Source organism: Stegastes partitus, unplaced genomic scaffold (genome assembly GCF_000690725.1).
Source record: "Stegastes partitus isolate 25-593 unplaced genomic scaffold, Stegastes_partitus-1.0.2 Scaffold1395, whole genome shotgun sequence".
NCBI lineage: Eukaryota > Metazoa > Chordata > Actinopteri > Pomacentridae > Stegastes > Stegastes partitus.
The window spans coordinates 1-19,995 of record NW_007579126.1 but is presented as its reverse complement, the minus strand read 5'-3'; the positions used below and the strand labels follow the sequence as shown (position 1 = coordinate 19,995).

At 43.4% G+C, this 19,995-nt stretch overlaps 2 protein-coding genes across 3 annotated transcripts in view; both read left to right on the top strand.

The window, feature by feature from the left end:
* ostm1 (osteoclastogenesis associated transmembrane protein 1) overlaps nucleotides 1-3,373 on the top strand; it is a 6,594-nt gene extending 3,221 nt beyond the window's left edge. Inside the window, exons 5-7 of one of the 2 annotated variants that reach the window (XM_008299242.1) lie at nucleotides 836-1,001; nucleotides 3,250-3,306; nucleotides 3,343-3,373. In XM_008299242.1, coding sequence (XP_008297464.1) covers nucleotides 836-1,001; nucleotides 3,250-3,305 — 222 coding nt within the window. In that variant the 3' untranslated portion in view covers nucleotide 3,306; nucleotides 3,343-3,373. Of the gene's footprint in view, nucleotides 1-835; nucleotides 1,002-3,249 lie in introns of both variants that reach the window. The other variant, XM_008299240.1, reaches the window with a different exon arrangement.
* A 9,594-nt stretch (nucleotides 3,374-12,967) lies between these two features.
* drc1 (dynein regulatory complex subunit 1 homolog (Chlamydomonas)) lies at nucleotides 12,968-19,704 on the top strand (the record flags this gene model as incomplete). Its single annotated transcript, XM_008299248.1, has 14 exons — nucleotides 12,968-13,044; nucleotides 14,006-14,090; nucleotides 15,059-15,171; nucleotides 15,290-15,473; nucleotides 15,611-15,748; nucleotides 16,654-16,770; nucleotides 16,915-17,018; nucleotides 17,104-17,238; nucleotides 17,343-17,577; nucleotides 18,753-18,881; nucleotides 18,987-19,070; nucleotides 19,149-19,285; nucleotides 19,370-19,522; nucleotides 19,596-19,704. Coding segments are annotated over exons 1-14 (1,800 nt in total), but the record flags the coding sequence as incomplete, so codon positions are not given.
* Nucleotides 19,705-19,995: the final 291 nt, after the last annotated feature.

Genomic DNA, 19,995 nt, shown 5'->3' with positions numbered 1-19,995 from the left:
CTCCTTTGTTAACGTTGGTACCGCTTCCTTCTCTGTCGAGTAGCTGCCGGCGTCGTCTCCGATCGGACTCCGTGTTGGTGTCGTATGTCCAGCTCCTGATCGTGGACACAACACGATGTCCAGCTTGCTTTGTGTTGAGGAAGCTTTTCACCACATGTGTATCCGCCTCCAGCAGATGAATCTATAGTGTCTCAGTTTAGTGCGTATTAGATTTACTACCGACTGTCACATCCAGTGTGTTCTATGTTCATGTTGCACAGTAAGCACACAGAGTGGACTGTAGCACACTGGCTGTACTGAGGAACTCCACCCTCTTGATATGTACATACAGGATGTAGTTGAAAGCTCTGGAACCAAAGTGTAAGTTGATGTTTTTCTTCTAATTGTCAAAATACATTCAGAATTTTTATTGAAAACTGAAGGAAATAAATCTATGAACATTACAGTTCTTACACGTCTTGGTGTTCAGTCAGTGGTGGTACGGCAGAGACGTCAGCTGTGATTTCATCTCTGTGACGTTTTGCTGACTCAGGTTATGTTCCAGTCTTTATTATCAGCCTGATCTTTTCTGTTTGGTTTGATTTCTTTAATATCTCATTGGTTGAGGAAGAAAAACTGAACACATCGTGAGGCCAAAATGAAAACTTGAATTTGGATCTAAGACTCGGTGACGTGAACGGGGATGCAGAAGAACCTGATGACGTCTTTAAAAAGCTGCTTGTTGTGGATGTACAGAGAACAGAAGCAGGAACTTGACAGGCTTGGTTTATCAGTAGCCGTGGTGTCGTTGTGGTCAGCTGAAGCTTACGCTGAGTCCGGCATCGCCTCGTTTCAGATGAACATGACCCGCAGACTGTGGAGCAAGAACTTCAATTGTTCCTTCCCTCGTGAGGAGACGGTGGCTGTCATCGCCGTGTCCAGCTTCATGGTCTTTCTGCCCATCATCTTCTACTTGAGCAGCTTCCTTCACTCCGAACAAAAGAAACGCAAGCTCATACACCGTGAGTAACCAGCTTAATTCGCCCATTGTCACACTCACAGAGATTTTTTGACAGGGTTTTGGGGGTTCGGGCTCTTTGTTGAGGGAGGACTTGACTGGCTGTGATATTGGGGTTTGGCTCAGATCATAGACGAGGGTTAGGGATTTGGTTTTTGTGTGCGGGTGGACGGTGGAAGCCTTGAAGTATCTGAGGACCATTTCCAAGCCTGGGGGATGCTGTGGAACAGAAACGAACGCCTCGTGATGGTCACAGAGCCAAACCTAAGAATACATGGAATACAGATATTTATAATCACTTTGGATCCCATCATACAGGGACTTAAAGTTCTGTAGTGGGAAGTATTTTATGCTTGGGAGGCAGTGGGCAACAGACAGGAAGCCATGTGTGGCAGTTTTAGGTTTGTTGATTGTGTACCGGACATATGAACAAGCGCCAGTCATGAGTTAAAATGAGGACGTTCAACAGTCCAACTAACAGACCTTACACCAGAGAATGAAGTGAAATAAAGACTTCAGTCAGATTGTTTTGTGATGTTTAGAGTAAGAACACATACAGACCTCGTGCTCTGTCAGAAGTCTGTCATTAGTTCATCGTGAGCGTGTGGAGTCAGGTTTGGAGTGTTTTTTGTGTTTTTGTCTTTCTACACACCTGCAGTGGATTTGAAATGAAGCCATCAGGATGTGATTGAGGTGTAGATGAACTCATTCTGCAGTAACGTTGTAGGACCTCCAGCCTCTGTCCTCCGTATGTAATGACAGCTGAAACCAGACGTTTACATCCACTCTATGAAAAGACTCATAACTTTTTTTCTCACTATCTGACATTAAATCAGACTAAACTGTTCCTGTTTTAGGTCAGCAAGCAAAATTATTTCTATTTGCTAAACAACAGAATAATGAAAATAAATCCTCTCTCTCATTGTTCTGGCGTTTAGCAAATAGAAATAGTGTTGGTAATCCTGACTGACCTCAAACAGGAAGAGTTTAGTCTGATTTAATGTCAGATAGTGAGAAAAAAAAGGTTTTATGTCTTTTTTTTACAGTAAACTTCTGGTTTCAGCTGTGTGTGTTTAGTAACTTTAGGAGCGACCAGATCAACTGTTTATTCCTAAAAATATATAAATGTAGTTGTGAAGTCAAACCCTAAAAAGTCTGGAAAGTGGAATTCTTTCTCTCAGGTGAAAAAAATCCCCTTGATAGCATTAAGTCAACAGCACTCAGAAGGAGGGTTTACTGAAGACTAGAGCCACTGGGAACACTGAAGGAGAACCAATGTGTTGGACTGGGCGTCTATGGCTCCACTGGAGCTGGTCACTGCTGTGTACTCATGATGTGAATGCTCAGAGACGTAGCACGGGGAAGTTTTTAGAGATATAAATACTTTCTGCTCAGATTCAGTCAAACTGGACAGTGTGACAGGGCGCTGCTTCCCTGTACAGACGGATGATGACCTGAAATGCATCACGTATGAACCATAAGAGCCTCTGAAGACTGACAGATGGAATATTCTTAAATGGCTGAGTCGGTCACCTTCAACTTTATTAAGGTTAAAACTGTTCTGTTCAGTGAAGTCCTGGAAAAGCATCTGAAGGGAAGAAATGGCAGGATGTTGTTGATGTTAGTGGGTTTCAGACTACATCCAGATTCATCCCCTCACATTAAAGAAAAGGAAAAAGTCACAACAGTCACTCAAATAACTAGGAACTGAAAAAAGTAATAATAAAAAACAATTTGCTAAATTATTATTTAGTGAAATCAGACGTTGCTTTGAATTGTGGTTGAAAAGAATGATTAAAAAAAAACAAGCAAACGAAAACAAAAAAACTGTCCCGGACCAATGAGAGCACCCATCATGCTGGTTTGTTTGTTTTTTGTTTGTTTGTTTGTTTTTTTAATATTTCTGTTGAACCAAAGCGTCGTGATTCTCATTAATTTTTTATTCATTATTATTTTTGTCAGTTTCGACTCATTCCAGCTGTTCTTCCTTCTTTAATGGGACGATATGAGGACGTCTGAGGACGTCTGTATACTAACAATATTTCTTACATGTCTCATTCTGTCCAATAACTTTTGAGCCTCGTAGAATAAAAGGACTGTGTAAAAAAAACTAAATAAAAAGGGTTAATTCATAAACAGTTAAAGCAGTATTCTTGTTCAGTCGTGACTGTTTGCGTCCACTGTGGCGGTGAGCAGAGGCCACATCAGGACCGGTTCAGTTCTGCACAGTAACCTGAGTTCTGTCTTCACAGCCAAGCGAGCAAAGTCCTACAACAGTCTGATGAACATTCAGGACAAACTGAGCTGAGGAGGACCAGGAGGACCAGGAGGACCAGGAGGACCAGGAGGACCAGGAGGACCAGGAGGACGGCTTTCTGTCTGCTAACAGCTACGACCTGGGAGCGCTGTTGTCTGGTCGCTGCCTCGAGGCTGAAGTTTGACTGAAGGACTCAGCAGCAGCTCCAAGCAGAGGACTTCAAACAGGAAGTGAAACGCACTAAACAGACTTTGCACATTTTGCTTTCACACCCTTTTAAAACCTTTTTCTCAAAGTGCAGTAATCAGTGTCGGGACACAAGATGCAGAATCTTCTTTAGAGGTTTTTATTCTTTTTACAAACATTTCAAACATTTGATTGGAACTCGCTACGACTGAATCTCACATTTAAACACCTGCTTCGTTTTGTTGAGCTCGTCAAACCCGGATCGCTCTAAAGCCCGACTGGAGCCGGAGTCAGCGCCGGTCTAACTTCATAAACTTCTGATCAGATCATGTATGTTGCAGCACAGTCATCTTCAAACAGCGCCGGCCTTTCCTTCCCTTTTTTAACGGAGCAGTTTTCAGTGCATCCTGCTGTCGCTGCAGAGAGGCCTGTGTGTGTGTGTGTGTGTGAATGAGTGTGTGTGTGTGTAGGTGTGTGTGTGTGTGTGAGTGTGAGAGAGTGTGTGTGTGTGAGAGTGAGTGTGTGTGAGTGAGTGTGTGTGTGTGTGTGAGAGTGTGAGTGTGTGAGTGTGTGTGTGTGAGAGTGAGTGAGTGTGAGTGTGTGTGTGTGTGAGAGTATGTGTGTCTGTGTGTGTGTGAGTGTGTGTGTGTGTGTGAGTGTGTGTGTGAGTGTGTGTGTGAGTGTGTGTGTGAGAGTGTGTGTGTGTGTGTGTGTATGTGTGTGTGTGTGAGTTCTATTTATGGATTGAGAAATGGGTTTTTCTGTCTCTAATGTATGTCCAGAAGAGAGCTGCAGAAAGGAAGCACTTGATGTCCATTAGTGGTGACATGTATCTGCTGTAAGAAGAGGGGGTGCACATCAGCGGGGTGGGGGTGGGGTGGGGTGGGGGGGTAAATAAAGGCACAACACACATAATGTAAGAGCCCTCCACAGTCCCACACTGCTGTGATGCTACCTGTTTTCTAGTCTCTGTGTTTCTGTGGTTGCGTAAAGCTTTTAATGCGCTTTGTTGTGGTTCCCGCTGATGTTTAACTTAATTCGTTAAAGGGTTCCCGACTGCTCGTGATGCTGACGGCTCCTCCAGCAGTGATGAATCTGCTGTGAAGTCATGTAAACCTTAATTTTTTTTTTTTTGAATGCATAAATAAACAACTTCATGTGGTGAATATGGAGCAGGCGCTTTGATTTGTTGTGTCGCTGATGATTTGGATTCATCTGGAGGTTTGGTCTCAGAGGAGGAAGTATCAGTGAGGATGTGAGCAGAGTGTTTTGGACAACTTCTGAGTCTTTGTGCTCGTTTTTCTTCCTCCATTCTTTGTGCTTTTACTTTGTTACGCTGCATTAATGTGACGGCCTCTAGTTATATTACAAATGAACACTTTTATCCAAAACCTTTGCAGATTTCAACAACGTTTTTTTGAACATTTACTGTTATTTTACAGCTGAATTCCTGATAACAACAACCAGTAAAACTGCAGGAACAAAACTATTCATTTAGCTGCAAAAAGAAAAACAGACTTAAACCGTAATAAAATGATGATTCACTCTTTAACGATGTCTGAACGTAAAGCTGTGATGTTTACAGTCAGCAGAAATATTAGAAACTCAATGAAGGACATTTTTAAATGTTATTTTACTGATCTCCCTGTTTTGATAAATCACAGATAATATTAATAATTAAGAAACAGATCAGAACATTTTGTCCACATCAGAAACATGCAGTGATCAGAATCAGAACCAGCTTTAATGGACCAGTATGTACACAACACACATGGAGTTTGGTTCTGGTGTCGCCCCGGGAATGAGCACGGACACGAATAACAGCTCTAGAAAAAAATAAGAATTAGAATAAATAATAATAATAATAATAAATAAAACAAGATTATACAGACAGTCATTTATTGTCTCACAACCTCTGACTTCAAATCTGATTATTTTGCAGACATGTTTGTTTTTATTTCCACCTTTTATTTACTGATGTTACAGGTTTTGTTCTTGCAGTGATCCTCTGGGCTTTATTCTTATTTTTAATGTTTAACACGTTTGCTTCTAGATTTTTAGTTTTTTTTGTTTGTTTTCAGTCCAACCAAACCAGCCTCACTGAGCAGCTTGAACAGGCCTTCCTGAGAACACACACACACACACACACACACACACACACACACACACACACACACTGATGCTTCACTAACACTCTGCAGGACTTTTACCTGAAGTCCTGTTTTTTTTTTTTCTCTTTTATTGCTGAATCTTTACTTTTCTGAGTCCCAGTGCGATCCCAGCAGCAGCAGCAGGGTTCTGGTTCCGGCCCACAGCACACAGGCCCGGTCCTTGTTCTCGGGTTACGTGGCGGCCCGCCGGTGTTGCTCCGCGGCTCCGGAGCTTTCCCTCCGTCATGAGCCGCTAATCCCAACGTGGGATAAAGATACTTGGCCGAATAATCGCAGCAACACATCCGTTAAACTCCTTTGGCTTCTTGGTCTTGTGGAGCCGCTGCTGGCCAGCGGCGGCTCTAAGAGCATTTACGGATCTGCCGGGTCATATGATCCGGTTGCGGCTGAAAACACGGGCCGTGCTCGTGTCGCTCCGCCGCCGCGCTGAGGAGGTGTTGAGCGGCTCGTGTGCGGCGCAGCGGCCCCGGAGCTCCGGGAGGACAGCTGTGGTTCCGATAAGCCTCCGTGCTGCCTTTTCTCTCTCTCTGGAGGCACAGCGGGTCCTGAAGCGGGACTGGAAGTCAAAGAAAGAGTCCCGGTGAGGTGGAGGACCGGAGGACCGGAGGCTGCCACGTGATGGAGAAGCAGAGAGCTGGAGGCTGAAGTTAGTGGTGGAAGGAGTCTGCACTGGTCTGTCTTTAATGCTACTGCAAGTGAGAGAACTGAGCTCAAATGGTTTCCACCATGAAGAATGAAGAACGGATCCAGGTGTGGATGTGACACCAAACATCTGTTCTTCCTCCTTCTGCTGATGTTTGACCTTCACTGATCACAACAATGCAGTCTGACACCACACACAGGCCTTCACATGGATCTTCTCCAACATGATTATGTGACATCAATCAATCAGTCAGAGTTTGTGTCTGTAGGCCTCTACAGCAGCCCAGAGGGCGTCCAAAGTGCTTCACAGTAAAAATAATAAGAATAGCTTCAACCAGAACCAGCAGGAAAACAGACACTAAGATAAATCAAAGTAACAGAAGCAGCCTGGAAACCAATTAACATGTAATTAACAAAAACAGGAAGCTGAAGTCTCCTCCTGCTTCTCCTCCACTGCTGCAGGTTCTGCATCTAGAATCAGATGATCGATCACAAAATGTTCTTTACATTAAACACGAGTCCTCCGTTCAGACAGTCTGACACCACAAAGCTGGAGTCGCCTTCAAACAACGCTTCCTGCCAACATGATGGTGTGACATCAGAGCTGCTCCATGATCTGGAAACCAGTCATGAGCAGCATGTGATGGCTAAGATAAGAAACCTGGAAACCTGGAAACCTGCCTCTTGTTTTGTTATAAACAAACAAACAAACAAACAAACAAACAAACAAACACCCCACTGAAAGTAAAATCAGATTTCTTTCCAGGTATAGTTTATACAATACCAGTAATTTGTTCTGGTGGGTCGGTGCAACAAAACAACAATAAATATGAGTAAACAATAAATATGAGTAAACAATAAAGTAAATAAAAATAACTGTAATAGTGCAAAGAATCAAAGTTGAATCTAAATAAGACCCGTAGAGCGGTGGTGTTGTTTACAGGACTACTGAGGGGCTGATATTACATTATGTTTACATTATATACAGATATAGAGGGGGGCAGGAGGGGCAGTGGGGGGCAGTGGGGGGCAATGGGGGTCCTGGGCCTTGTTCATGAGGCCGTTCGCAGACGGAAGAAACTGTTTTAGTGGCGTGAGGTTCTGGTCCTGATGGACCGAGCCTCCTGCCAGAGGGGAGTGATTGGAGGAGTTGAGGCTGGAGGTTCAGCTTCTGCCTGTAGGCTGTACTTCTGTGCTTCACATGAAGTCCTGAGCAGCGAGGAGGGCTCCAGGTGGGACTCATTGTTCTGGATTAAATATCATATAAGGTCTCGTCTCACAGTCGCTCTCCTCCCGACGGTTGCTCCTCCTGCTGCTGTTTGACCTTCACCCAGCAGGAGGATGCAGCTCTGTGTGGAAACCAGTCCACATTGATACACGTGTGATGGGTAAACTGGGAACCTCTGGTCCATTTACTGTTATTTTAGCCCGTTTGGTAAATTACAGGTAGAAACTAATAAGATCACAGAAAAGAATGATTAATTTACAAAAAAGGTCAAAACTGCAAATAAAGTCAAACATCTTTATTTTCCCTTAAAAAAAAACAAACAAAATTTAATTTACTGTGAATGTAAAAGTCAAATCAGCCATTTCAAGAAGAACCATTTTTCAAGACATTGCTCAATAAAAATCGTCCAAATTAAAGATTCACATTTTTTAAAATCATTTTTGATATTTTGAAAAAATATACAAGTAATACAGAGTACAATCACAGAAAAGTGTTTATGAACATGGTGACTGCAAAAACAAAACTCTGTACTTAATCAAACATTTGTATTTTATATTTATTTTTGCAAATACTAATTTGTTCTTCAAAATCTGTAATTCCTTCTATTAAACAATATTATAAAATTACATGGCTTTGGTGTAATTAAATGAGGAGAAAATGTCATTACTTTACAGATATTTGCTGATAGTTTCACAGCGTTCACAGTTTTTAAATATCACAGTATTTCACTGGTTTGTCTTTGTTATATTTCTGGTGCCTTTGCTGCCAGATTTTCATAATTATGCATCCATCCATCCATCCATTCATTCATTCATTCATTTATTTATTTTCATTTTATCTATTTACAGCCTAGATTGCTACACTTAAAAACAATCTAAATATTCACATAGATACAGGGTTTTAACTAAAGAGGAGAAGCAGTTTTAAATCAGCTGCTTAATCCAGTTTTTTTTTGTGTGGAAAAAAACCCCACACGAGATGTAATTCAAGTATTTTCTGAAACATGTGGAGACGATGCAAACTGCTTTAGCTGCTTTAAGATATGTCCGATGGTTTCATTTCTAGAAGTGTTATCACAACGCACGTCTTCATCTTGCATCGTGTTTTTGCCACTTATATACTATATATTACTTATATATATATATATATGTGTGTGTGTGTGTGTGTGTGTGTGTGTGTGTGTATGTATATGTATATGTATGTATGTATGTATGTATGGCTTCAGTCTGCTGGCTCCACATCTGGCCACAAGGACAGCGTTTCTGTCACATGCGGGTTAACAGGATGAACTTCCTAATCTTTGGAACACAACATTTTACCTTGAAGGACAGAAGTGGCTTCAGGATTCAGTCTGTTCTGGAGTCTCTAAGGTCACTGTATAAAAGAGGAGGTTTTTATTTATTGAGTTTTTTGCTGCTGCTGCTGCAAAAAGTACATTTTGGTGTCCAACAATGTTCTTTTTGGATACTTCAGTTTATAATAAACTGCAGCGGCCGAGGCAGCTTATTTACCTTCTGGTTGAACTGACTGCAGTAATTATGGTCTAATGCCATGCAAAATGATTGTACACCTAATCCCCTCACAAAGAGCTTTGATTTACAAAATGACTGGAAGAATAATTCTACTGTAAGTGTGACGGTTTATGTTGAAGAGATTAATATGATTTTGTGAAATGACTCATATCCTGATCTTGACTGCAGCTTGGTCGAGTTCCCTGTTGGATTAAAGTGGGCGGGAGAAAAAAAAAGTGTTATTTTAAGATCTCGTTGCAAACAAAAGTGACAAAAATACACTGAAACCTACCAGAAATATAGATCCAGACACATTTAATTAATATTTGTGCACACTCACGATGGTGAAGACGTGTTGTTGGTTTCACTTTGTGCTTGCAAAGCAGGATTTTTATGTTATTTAATGATTCGTCACCTTTCGTGCATCAGCAGTGGAACAAACAGACGACCTGCTACGACTATTTGTGCTAAATGCATGAATTTAATCTGAACATGTGGAATCAAATTCCAAAACTAGATTCCATCTGTTTTTATTAAATGTAAAATTTTCCTTATCATGAAGTTAGTTTTTATAAAAATGAGCCGACATGTTTAGAAATCCGTCCCCTCCTTGAGCCCGTACAGGCGTGTGAACACGTCAGCTGACTTGTGTGCAGCTCAGGAGGGACAGAAGCAGAGATGCTGCAGATGAAGCTGAGGATTGTTGATGTCTGAAATGTGGACTCAAACCTAAAAGAGCTAAATACCGGATAAATGCACGCTGTGAGAGACGCTGAGTGGCCCAGACCTTGGGATGATTGTGTTTACTACAACAACTACCCAACATGCAACGTGTCAATAAAATGCTGTTGTTTTTTCTGCAGTAGCCTCTCCCTAGCCTCCCCCCCAGTCCTCTTCATATTCAGAGGCTGGGATGATGTAGTTAAAGATTTAGAAACAACAGAGTTAAGTTGGAAAATAAAATTACTGCTGTGCTTTTTTTTTTTTTTTTTTGCAGAACATGCTCCACAGATGGCAAAAACAAACTCCCCTTTGCAGAAGTTACCTTGAGACAAGGCCGGTGCGTTTCATATTTGATAAGCAGGGGGATGCTCTTCATGTTGTTTGTGAACCCGGCCTTCTGTTCTCATTTATTAAATCTCTTTTTTGTTAAATGACTGTTTTGCTGTTCTTTGACAAGGCCGTGGCCTCTCCCGGACTACATGCCTTTGTGTTTTTCTGCTGTCTTCTGCACAGCGCATCCCGTGTTCTGAAGCGGCGAATGTCTCCTTCGTTATGGCGATATTAGGAAACCGTTAGTTAGGACTTAAGATGTTACGCAACCCTCCACCACCAACAACACTCTAAGCTGTCAGTTAGTTAACTGGCTGAAGGTCAGGCTTAGATTATGCACCTCTCAACCCCTGAGCAATGAATATGATGCTTTGTTGAACAGGGAGTAAACATATGCCCCTGGGGGTAGGAATTAGAGACACACACACACACATGCACCCTCGCCCACGGAGCGTATGCAAAGTGAATGGGGCTTATTATACACCTGCGAGTGGGGTCAAAGTCTGTCAATCCCTGGCTTATGGTATTATGATAGATTATAGAATCACTCTCTAATGGCAGTCATTCAGTTTGTAATCTCAGCAGCTTGATGCAAGCACTCAGCGTTCCAGCTAAGGGTCTGTTGAGAATAAGGCCTTCTCCTCATTCATTCCTCACTTCCCCCCCTCGCTCAGAGGTCTTATGACAAGTCAGCTGTTGGTGACATCACAGATGCTGGATCATATGTCAGAAACCTTTGCTGGCTGACTTACATCCCTTGTGGCTCAGCGGCAACCGAGGCCACTTGAGGCCAAAAGAGCGGCGAGGTGCCTCGGGGGGTGAGGGCTGAGCACGAGGGCTGCCGGCGGGCGCGGAGGGCGGGGGGCGCTCTTCAGGGCAAGAACATCTGACTCATGTGCCAGTTTGTTTGTGTGGGCAACCAGACAGGGCCCATCTTGCTATCAGCTTGAGGAGACATTTATCATCTGTGTGGAGTGTGTGTGTGTGCGTGAATGAGAAGATCCAGACTGTGAACACGTGAGTCTCTGGATTCCTGTTTTCTGATCAGAGACACAGAGAACCACGGCTGCTGAATGTGCAGGAAACACACTTTAGTTAAAAAATAAAACGTTTGAGGTATTTTAGTTTGTGGAGTTTTAATCATGAGGTTGTAGCACCCCCTAGTGTTAGCTCTGCAGCATGACACTGACGAGGCAGCTGAGAAGCAAGTTGTTTGTTTTTAGTGAACATTAAGCTCCCTAACGTGCTTCGTTAATGATCTAATGAGTTGTTTTCTTCCCTTTTTTTTAACAGTAGAAAATAGAAATGATCCCACTGTAGTCAGTCCAAACACACAGAACCTGATGTTTGGCCTAACATTGATTTAAAAACACAGATTTTTGTGATTGATTAGTTAAATCAGTCATTAGTTGATATTATTATGTCTTTGCCTGGCACATGTAAAAGTACCGTTTCAGTCGAATTAATGGATCTCATAAAGCTTCACTTGTCAAATGAAGGACTTATTGAAAAACAGAACACAGCTTTTGCATGTACAACTTTCAGAAATGGCCCTTTTAAGGACACTGACAGTATTTGTACCCGTCCTACAGCATGGAACCCACAGGTTGTGAGACACAATAACACCTCTAGATGGCAGCACCAGGCCATGTGTAAGTAAGTTCTTAAGGTGTTTTTATTCCCCTTCACGCCACATTTCCTCGTCATGCTCACAGTGTTGATGCAGTGAGATAATATATTGTAGCATCTGTGTCAGAGTGTTCTGGGTTGATCAGTGCTTTTTGGTGGAACCAGCAGGATACGACACAGCAGTGGTGGGCCTGACCTTCATCAACAGCAAGGAGGACTATCTGATGGAGATCAGCCACCTGGAGGACTGGTGCAGAGACAACAGCCTCCTCCTGAACATCAGTGAGACCAAAGAGCTGATGGTGGACTACAGCAAGAAGCAGCAGAGGGCCTACCACCCACTCAGGATCAGACAGAGGTGGAGCGAGTGGAGAGCTTCAAGTACCTGGGTGTCAACATCACCAGGACCTGACGTGGTCCTGCCACATCAACACCCTGGTGAAGAAGCTCCACAGCGTCTCTACCTCCTCTGACGTCTGAGGGACTTTAAGCTCCCTCTCAAGGTGCTCAGGAGCTTCTACACCTGCACCATGGGAGTGTTGTGGCTGGGAGCATCACCACCTGGATGGGCAGCAGCACCCAGCAGGACTTCTGGGCCCTGAGGAGGATGGTCCGCTCATCAGAACCAACCTCCCCAACCTGCAGGACACTTACACTAAACAATGCAGGTTAAAGGCAGGAAGATCTCAGTGAGCCCATCCACCCCAGCCACAGACTGTTCTCTCTGCTGCCACCAGGGCGGCGTTACTGCTGCCTGAAGGCAAACACAGAGAGGATGAGGAGGAGCTTCTTCCCTCAGGCTGTCCACCTGCTGGACCTGAAGCAAGAGACTCAATAACAGTCCAACCCATATCCATCCATCCATCATCTCTACACCTTCATCCTCACATAGTTGCATTAAGGTACAGCTGGTGTTTTCATGTTGTCATTCATTATTATTGCATTTCAATCATGTAGAAACGGAAGACCTGTGGACTGGAGATTACATAAGTAACAGAAAACCCAAAGTTATGTTTAGTGGCCGTTTGTCGTTTGAATATCAAATCAAGAACGAAACAAACGCGGTGCAGCACAAGTCCTGTTCATCACCGCTGACTGTCTAGTTTCCCAGGGCACCTGAACGTATCAGCCGCTGCTCTGTCGCCATAGCAACGCGTACCAAACCGACTCGGAGCTGCTGCGTCTCGTCTTCACCGTCTTCTTTATCGATCAGCTCCAGTTATCGATCACCTCCAGTTATCGATCACCTCCAGTTATCGATCACCTCCAGTAACTTCAACACAACCTGGAAGCATGGAACAAGTTGAAAAGGATCCAGAAGAGGCACCGGGACGCTCTGTGTTGCCCGAAAATCGAGACGCTAAGACCGGGTAACTTTGTTAGCTTAGTTAGCTTCGTTAGCCTGCTGTTAGCTTCGTTAGCTTAATCCGTTTTTCACACTGAATGGACTGTAAGAACTTAATTCTTGAACATGTTTGTTGTCTGTAATCTATCATTTATTAAACGTGTTTTGATAAATTTTATACAAAACTAAGAAAACAAAAACCTGCAGTCGTCCTCACATGTATTCATCCTCTTCCATTAAAGAAAAGGCAAAATTCACAATAATCACTCAAATAACCAGAAACTGAAAAAAGTAATAATAAATAAAAATTTGCTAAATTATAATTTAGTGAAATAGGAGGTTGCCTTTGTGGTTGAAAGGGGGAATTTAAAAAAAAAAAAACTTTAAATGTCCCGGAAAAATGAGAGCACTTTGCTGATGAGCAGTGGAATCAGAATACCTGTCAACAGGTGAGAAGTCTGATTACTTTTGTCAATTTCAACTTATTTCAGTGACTGAAGCTGTGTTTTCCTTCTTTAATGGGAGGATATGAACACATCTGAGGACGACTGCACAAAACAGAACAAAACAAAACTCCTGCTATGTTTCACTCTGAGCGTCTGAGCCTGAGTCAAACTCTCCATAAGATATAAAACTATTTAGAAGAATCTGTGCAATATCAGTATGTTTAATATCAGCATTTTCTCCTCATGCAACATCAATGCCTTTCTACATATATATATAGAATAACCCTGTGCAGTGTTGTTATTGTCCCAGATACAAAGGAATCTGTGCAAGATCTGACTTTATACACCAGAGTGTGCACAGTTTCAACAGTACTTGTTTATGTTTCTACGTATTTTTCTACAGATGTCCCTATATAGTTTTTGCATGTGCTGCTGCAGCACTCCCCACTGTGGGACGAGTAAAGTCTTATCTTATCTTATCTTAACTTATCTTATCTTATCTTATCTTATCTTATCTTATCTTATCTTATCCTATCTTAGGGTCTCGACTTGGAGGGGTGAGGCAGACCCCAGTGAGGAGGGCACCGAGGAGTCAAAGCGAGAAGAGGAGCAGGAACGTCCAAAGGTTGTACTTTCTATGTGCTTCCTTGTCATTTTCCTCAATGAAGTTATCAAATCTTTATGACTTTGCCCAGAAAGTTTTGATATTGATTAAACCCCTAAAATCTCTTCTTCATTTATCAAACTTGGACATTCAGGTATTTTTCGATGAAAACTAATCCTTACACAACTTTAAGCAGTAGCATTACACCATCCCCTCTTCACTTCGTGCAGCTCCAGCACACCAGCTCATCCATCGCTCTGCTCAAAGACTCTAAAACTGCTCAACAATATACAATTATTGTCTAATAGTGATTTAACTTGCACATTTATTTGATTTGAGTTTACTTAACGTTACAGGTCAGAGAACATCACATAACTACACAAACACCAAGGATGACACATTAAAACCAGAGCCGGGCTGAAAGGAGAACCAGCACCAGAAGCGCTTGAGTAAATGCTGCAGAATCATGATTTAGAAATATCCTGTTCAAGTAAAAGTCCTGCATTCAAAATGATAAATGAGCCCAAACATCCATCCATCCATCCATTATCTATACACCGGGGGGCTGGAGTCTATCCCAGCTGACTCAGGGTGAAGGCAGGTTCACCTGGACAGGTAACCAGTCTATCACAGGGCTACACTTAGAGACAGACAACCAAGCACACTCACATTCACACCTACGGACAATTTACAATCACCAATTAACCTCAGCATGTTTCTGGACTGTGGGAGGAAGCCGGAGAACCTGGAGAGAAGACCCCAAACATGCCGTATCATATAATAAAAAACGACCTGCTGCATTATTTAACGTCACATTTTATAACCACAACCACAAAACACAATAAAAACAAAAGATTTTCACCATGTGGGACCTTTAAGTCTTAGTACTTGTTGCTCTTCCAGTCTGTTGACCTGTTTGTCCAAAGGTACATGGCCAATACGTACTGCACTGTAATCCCCCTCCATTTCTTCCCATAATCACCGCCCAGGGAATACTCAACCTGCAGAGAGAACTGGGAGCGTTTGAGACCAACATCAGAACTGCAGCCGACGCCAAAGAGCTGAAGCGAAGGGCGGAGTTGGAGGAAGCTCGCCGAATGAGGTCATTCTCTCAGTGTCCAAAGTCAGCCCCACTGCTGTGCCTACTTCCAAAACTGCCTGATATGAAGCTGTCCTCTTTTTCATCTTTCGCCCTTTTTGCCGCCATGTTTGTCCCACAGGCGAGAGCAGCAGGAGAGTGATGTGAAATCCATCCAGGAAAAATGTGATGAAATAATGACAAAGTGGTCAGCACTCAGTGAGAAGGTGCTCCCTCAGGACCTGCGTGAAGCCCTGAACGGCCATCAGCAGTTGTGTGCTGCCACCATAGCAGACAAGAAGAAACTCATCAGCGACCTGCAGCAGGTGAATCTGTGTAGACGTTGAACTGGTGATAAGATGTTTGAATAGTTTTAGATTCTCCAACAAAAACCAGAGATCAGCGTTTGTGTAACAGCTGGCCTTAGTTAGAAGATATCACTCTCAGTGTTGTTGCTGAACAGGAGCTAAAGAGGAGAGACGATCAGTATGTGAAGACCTTGAGGAAGAATGAGGAGGAGATCGACCTGCTGATTGAGAGGATGGAGGACCAGATAAAAGCTCTGACTAAAGCTTACAGGGAGGAGCTCAGCCGGACCGAGGTAGGACCGGCAAGCAGCTTTGCATGATTTCATCTGAATATGTAAGTAGAAGTGAGATGAAAGGTAGAACATTACATCAGCAAAGAGTCCTTTTCTGGATTGATTTCACGTTTTGTGTTTTGACCTTCTGGCTAACTGCATCGCTCCATGGATGCCAGTGTCAGCTGTGTGGGTCTGCTGCTTCGTTCCAGACTGAAATATCTCAGTAACTGTTGGACGGTTTGCTTTAAACCTTTGTGCACAGTCCCACAGAGGGTGAAAGCTAAGGACGTCTGTGGTCTTCAGACTTGTCCTGATCTCCTCTGGTGCCACCATGACGTTAACATTTGAGTGAAAATGTCTCAACTACTGTTTAAAATACCGCAGTGGAGACGTTCTTGCTCCTCTTCAGGACTGATTGTTTGATCATCTCTTCATTCTCCAACACTGTCTCCTTAATGAGCAGAACAACACTAACGACGTTTCCATCAGCTGTGCTTTGTATGTATTGATAACCTGCATATGTTAGCATACCGCCGTGTATGTCAGTCAAATAAGATGGTTGAAAAGGTAAATGCTCCACCTGTTCAAAGTTAACGTGTTAGCATGGTGGACTTAGCATTAATCTCAAACTGAGCCCGACAGAGCTGCTGGAGATGCTGGAAACTCTTTTTGATGTTGCTGGTGTCTCCTGCCTCCTAATGATTGCACTGGTGTCCTTCACAGATGGTGGATCAGCAGGAAACTGAAGCCTCACTTGCAGAATACAGGGCAGAATGGGAAAAAGAAACGGAGGAGCTTTGGCACAAACATGTCAGGATGATTAAAATAAAAAACACATACGTAAACTCAGTGTTAAGTTCATCATGATGAACGTCTGTATCTTCCATATGAACTCCACCTAATGATGTCTGATCTGTTTATAGATAGCGAGGCTGACAGAGAGGGAGGAGGAGGAGGAGAAGTATGTGGTGATACCCGACAATCACATACCGGAGGGCACCGACTTACGCAGCCTTGAACTTCAGAAGACAAACTGGCAGGTTTGGCAAAGTGTTGATGTTCATTTAAATGTCTCAGAGACCGGTAATGGTAGTAATGATGGTGTTGCCAGAAACAAAATAAACATTTTACCAGCTTACGAAGAAGAAAGTCTCCAGCCCTGAGTCTGATTCTGGCCTCTGCAGCTTGTGCAACAGATCACGGTCATGAAGCTGCTGATACAAAAGACGAAGCAAAAGCTTTCAGCTGCCAAGGAAGCCTACAACAGTAACAAACACCACATCATGAGGTAGTACATGTTCTCACACACACACCTACACGCACGCACACACACACTCACACACACACGGTCACACTGGTGCTTTGTGCTTCAGCCTGCAGAAAGAGGTATCCGACCTACAAAAGATGCACAAGAGATCAAAGAAAGAGTTCGAGCAGAAGAAACTTGATCTATGGAAGAAGAACGAGCGCTCCGTCCAGCAGCACAAACGGCTGCAGGAGCAAGTCAAGTGAGTCATGATTAAACTGTGAACTCAGAGTGATGTGTGATTACTCACTGCTTTTAACTGCATGTTCTTTATTGTGCTTCTCCACCCTTCTTTGCTTAACACAGACACTTTGCAGCTGCTGATTCCAGAAGGTTCAAGGAGGTGTGGCTCATGTGTGAAGCGGAGAGGAAGCAGCAGGTGGAGAAAGTTCTGGCCCTCGACTCGCGGATCTGCAGGCACCTCGGCGTAGCGTGGAAGCAGCCTCCTGTGCCCGTCATGCAGCACCCTGGTCCCATCCAGCCAGGAAAGCTGTCGGTGGGGATGATGAAGAAAGTGATGGAGCTGCTGTGTGATGAAGGGGTTTGAAAACGTCAAGATTTATGTTTATGAGGAGTTAGAGTTCATGGATCAGATGCTTTTCTAGAGCAGGACAAGAGCTGTAATGATTGAAATATATTCATCACATGACAAACACAGACACATGAACATGAGCAGACATGTTATGCAGCTTGTTAAACTGTTAAACTGTGAGATTTGGTAGGAACATGTTCCCCCCTTTTGGACAGAACCAGGTTAGAAGGGCTTCCTCTGGTTTCCAGTCTGTATGCTGAGATGTGCTAACTGCTTTGTGGCTGCAGCTTTTAAAGACCTTCTCTAGTAAAAATGAAGTTTTTAACTTGGTACCACTTGGTCCATATGCTGGACATCAAAGTCATTGCTGAGCATCTCCAGGTTGAAGCTGTACTGACCCGACGACAGTCTTCAAAAACAGACCTTCAGACCTTCATACATAACTAATCTAAGGAGCCGGTCCTTTCAACTCACAGGCTGGAACTTTCTGTATCATTCTTTAGAAACGGTTTCCTCCTCTAATGTTTATGTACAGAGTAGTTTTACAGAGTTGGAGGTGAACTGGTTGGTTCAGTCGTCCTCAGATTTATTCACACCCGTCCATTAAAGAAAAGGAAAAACTCACAACAGTCACTCAAATAACCAGAAACTGAAAAAAGTAGTAATAAATTAAAATTTTCTTAATTAGAATTTAGTGAAATAAGACGTTGTTTTTGAATTGTGGTTGAAAAGAAGCATTAAAAAAACAAACAAAACTGTCCCAGACCAATGAGAGGCCTTTGCTGATGAGCAGTGAAACCAGAACACCTGTCAACAGGTGAGAAGTCTGATGGAGTCTGTTCATGGGGAAAAAAAACAAAACAAAAAACGTTTACATTTATTTTTTATTTTAATTTTATTTGACCTTTATTTAACCAGATAAAAGACCCACTGAGATCGGACCTCTTTCACGAGGGCGACCCGGCCAAGAAAGGCAGCAGCACAAATAAACACAAAGTAAACATTAAAATATGGAAAGTGTAGACAGAAAGCAGATGAAGGAGCGATGCCTTCGGGAACAGTTTCAAACACAATAGATGTAAATCGTGTTGTACTGAGTCACAGTGAGTTGGTTGCTTCTACACAGCAGTTATCTGGAATCACAAGCTAGACCTGCAGGCAAACATCTCTTCCTTCTGTCTCAGGGCTTCCTGATGGAGAGTGAGCTCCTGAAGCTGCAGAGCGAAGAGCAGACTGTCAAGAAGCTGAGCGCTCTCTTCCACGTGAGTCCATGTTCATACGTTGTCCTCACGCAGCACACACCTGAAGCTCCGGCAGGATGGGCCTCACACGGGCTGCCGCTCTGAGTGGGCGACGTACACGAGCTGGACACGATGGGGCTGATCTCAGTGAACCAGACGTGCTGTTTTCTCTTCCAGTCTTTGGGCCTTGAAGATGAGGATCTGCCAACGTTGGCTGATTTCTTATTAAAGTACAAACAAGAGCAGAGAGCGCAGACTGAGGTGAGGAGGGTGAGAAGAGATATCGGGGGCGACTCTGAGCAGTGTGACATATGACCCTGTTGCTTTGTCTGCCTGCAGGATGTTTGTGCTGAATCCAGTGAGATGGCAAAGTCAGCAGAGGCCAGCGCTGCCATTAGTACGAGCTCTGAAGTGATCCACGGTAGCCGTGTCCTGCCTGCTCTGAGGAGCTTCCTGGAGCAGCAGATGAAGTCCAGGTTAGCCCACATGCTGCATCCTGAACTCCTCACGTAGGCCGCTTGTTTGACAGAATGCTGGATTTCTCTCTGTTCAGCACAAAGCGTGAAATCGCGTTTAATGTGTTGGTGGTGCTTTTTAAGGGAAGCCCGAAATACTTCAGACTACAAAGCCTACTGGGACAGCATGGCCAACATCATCTCCAAGGACAAACTCAAGATGTGGGATGCAGCAGAGAGAACGCTGACAAGATACCAGTGAGTAAGACGCACATGAAGCCGGCGTCCATCTGTATCCAGTGAGTCATCTCTATGTGTGTGTGTGTTCCAGCACGGTTCTGACTGAGATCTCTGAGCTCGACTCTAAGAATATGCGTCTGGAGGAGAGAAACAAAGAACTGAAGGAGCGAGTGCAGCAGATGTCCAGGTCCAGAGTACGTGTTTGAGTTTCTTATGTTTTTATTCTGCCTCATACAGGAACAGTAGAAGGGTTTCAGAAACGTTCCTAACAACACAGAACATGTCACAGCAGTGTCCTGTGATCAGAAGCATGTAAGGAAAGAGTTTTTATCATGTCAGTGTGAGCTGAAGATGACGGTTATCAAACAAGCGAATGCAACAGTTCACCATTTTTATAAGTGATCAGCACATGTTAAGCAAAAATGACATCATGTGAACATGTTTTTAATGATATTTGTCACATTTAGTGAATCAAACGTCCTGCTGGACAG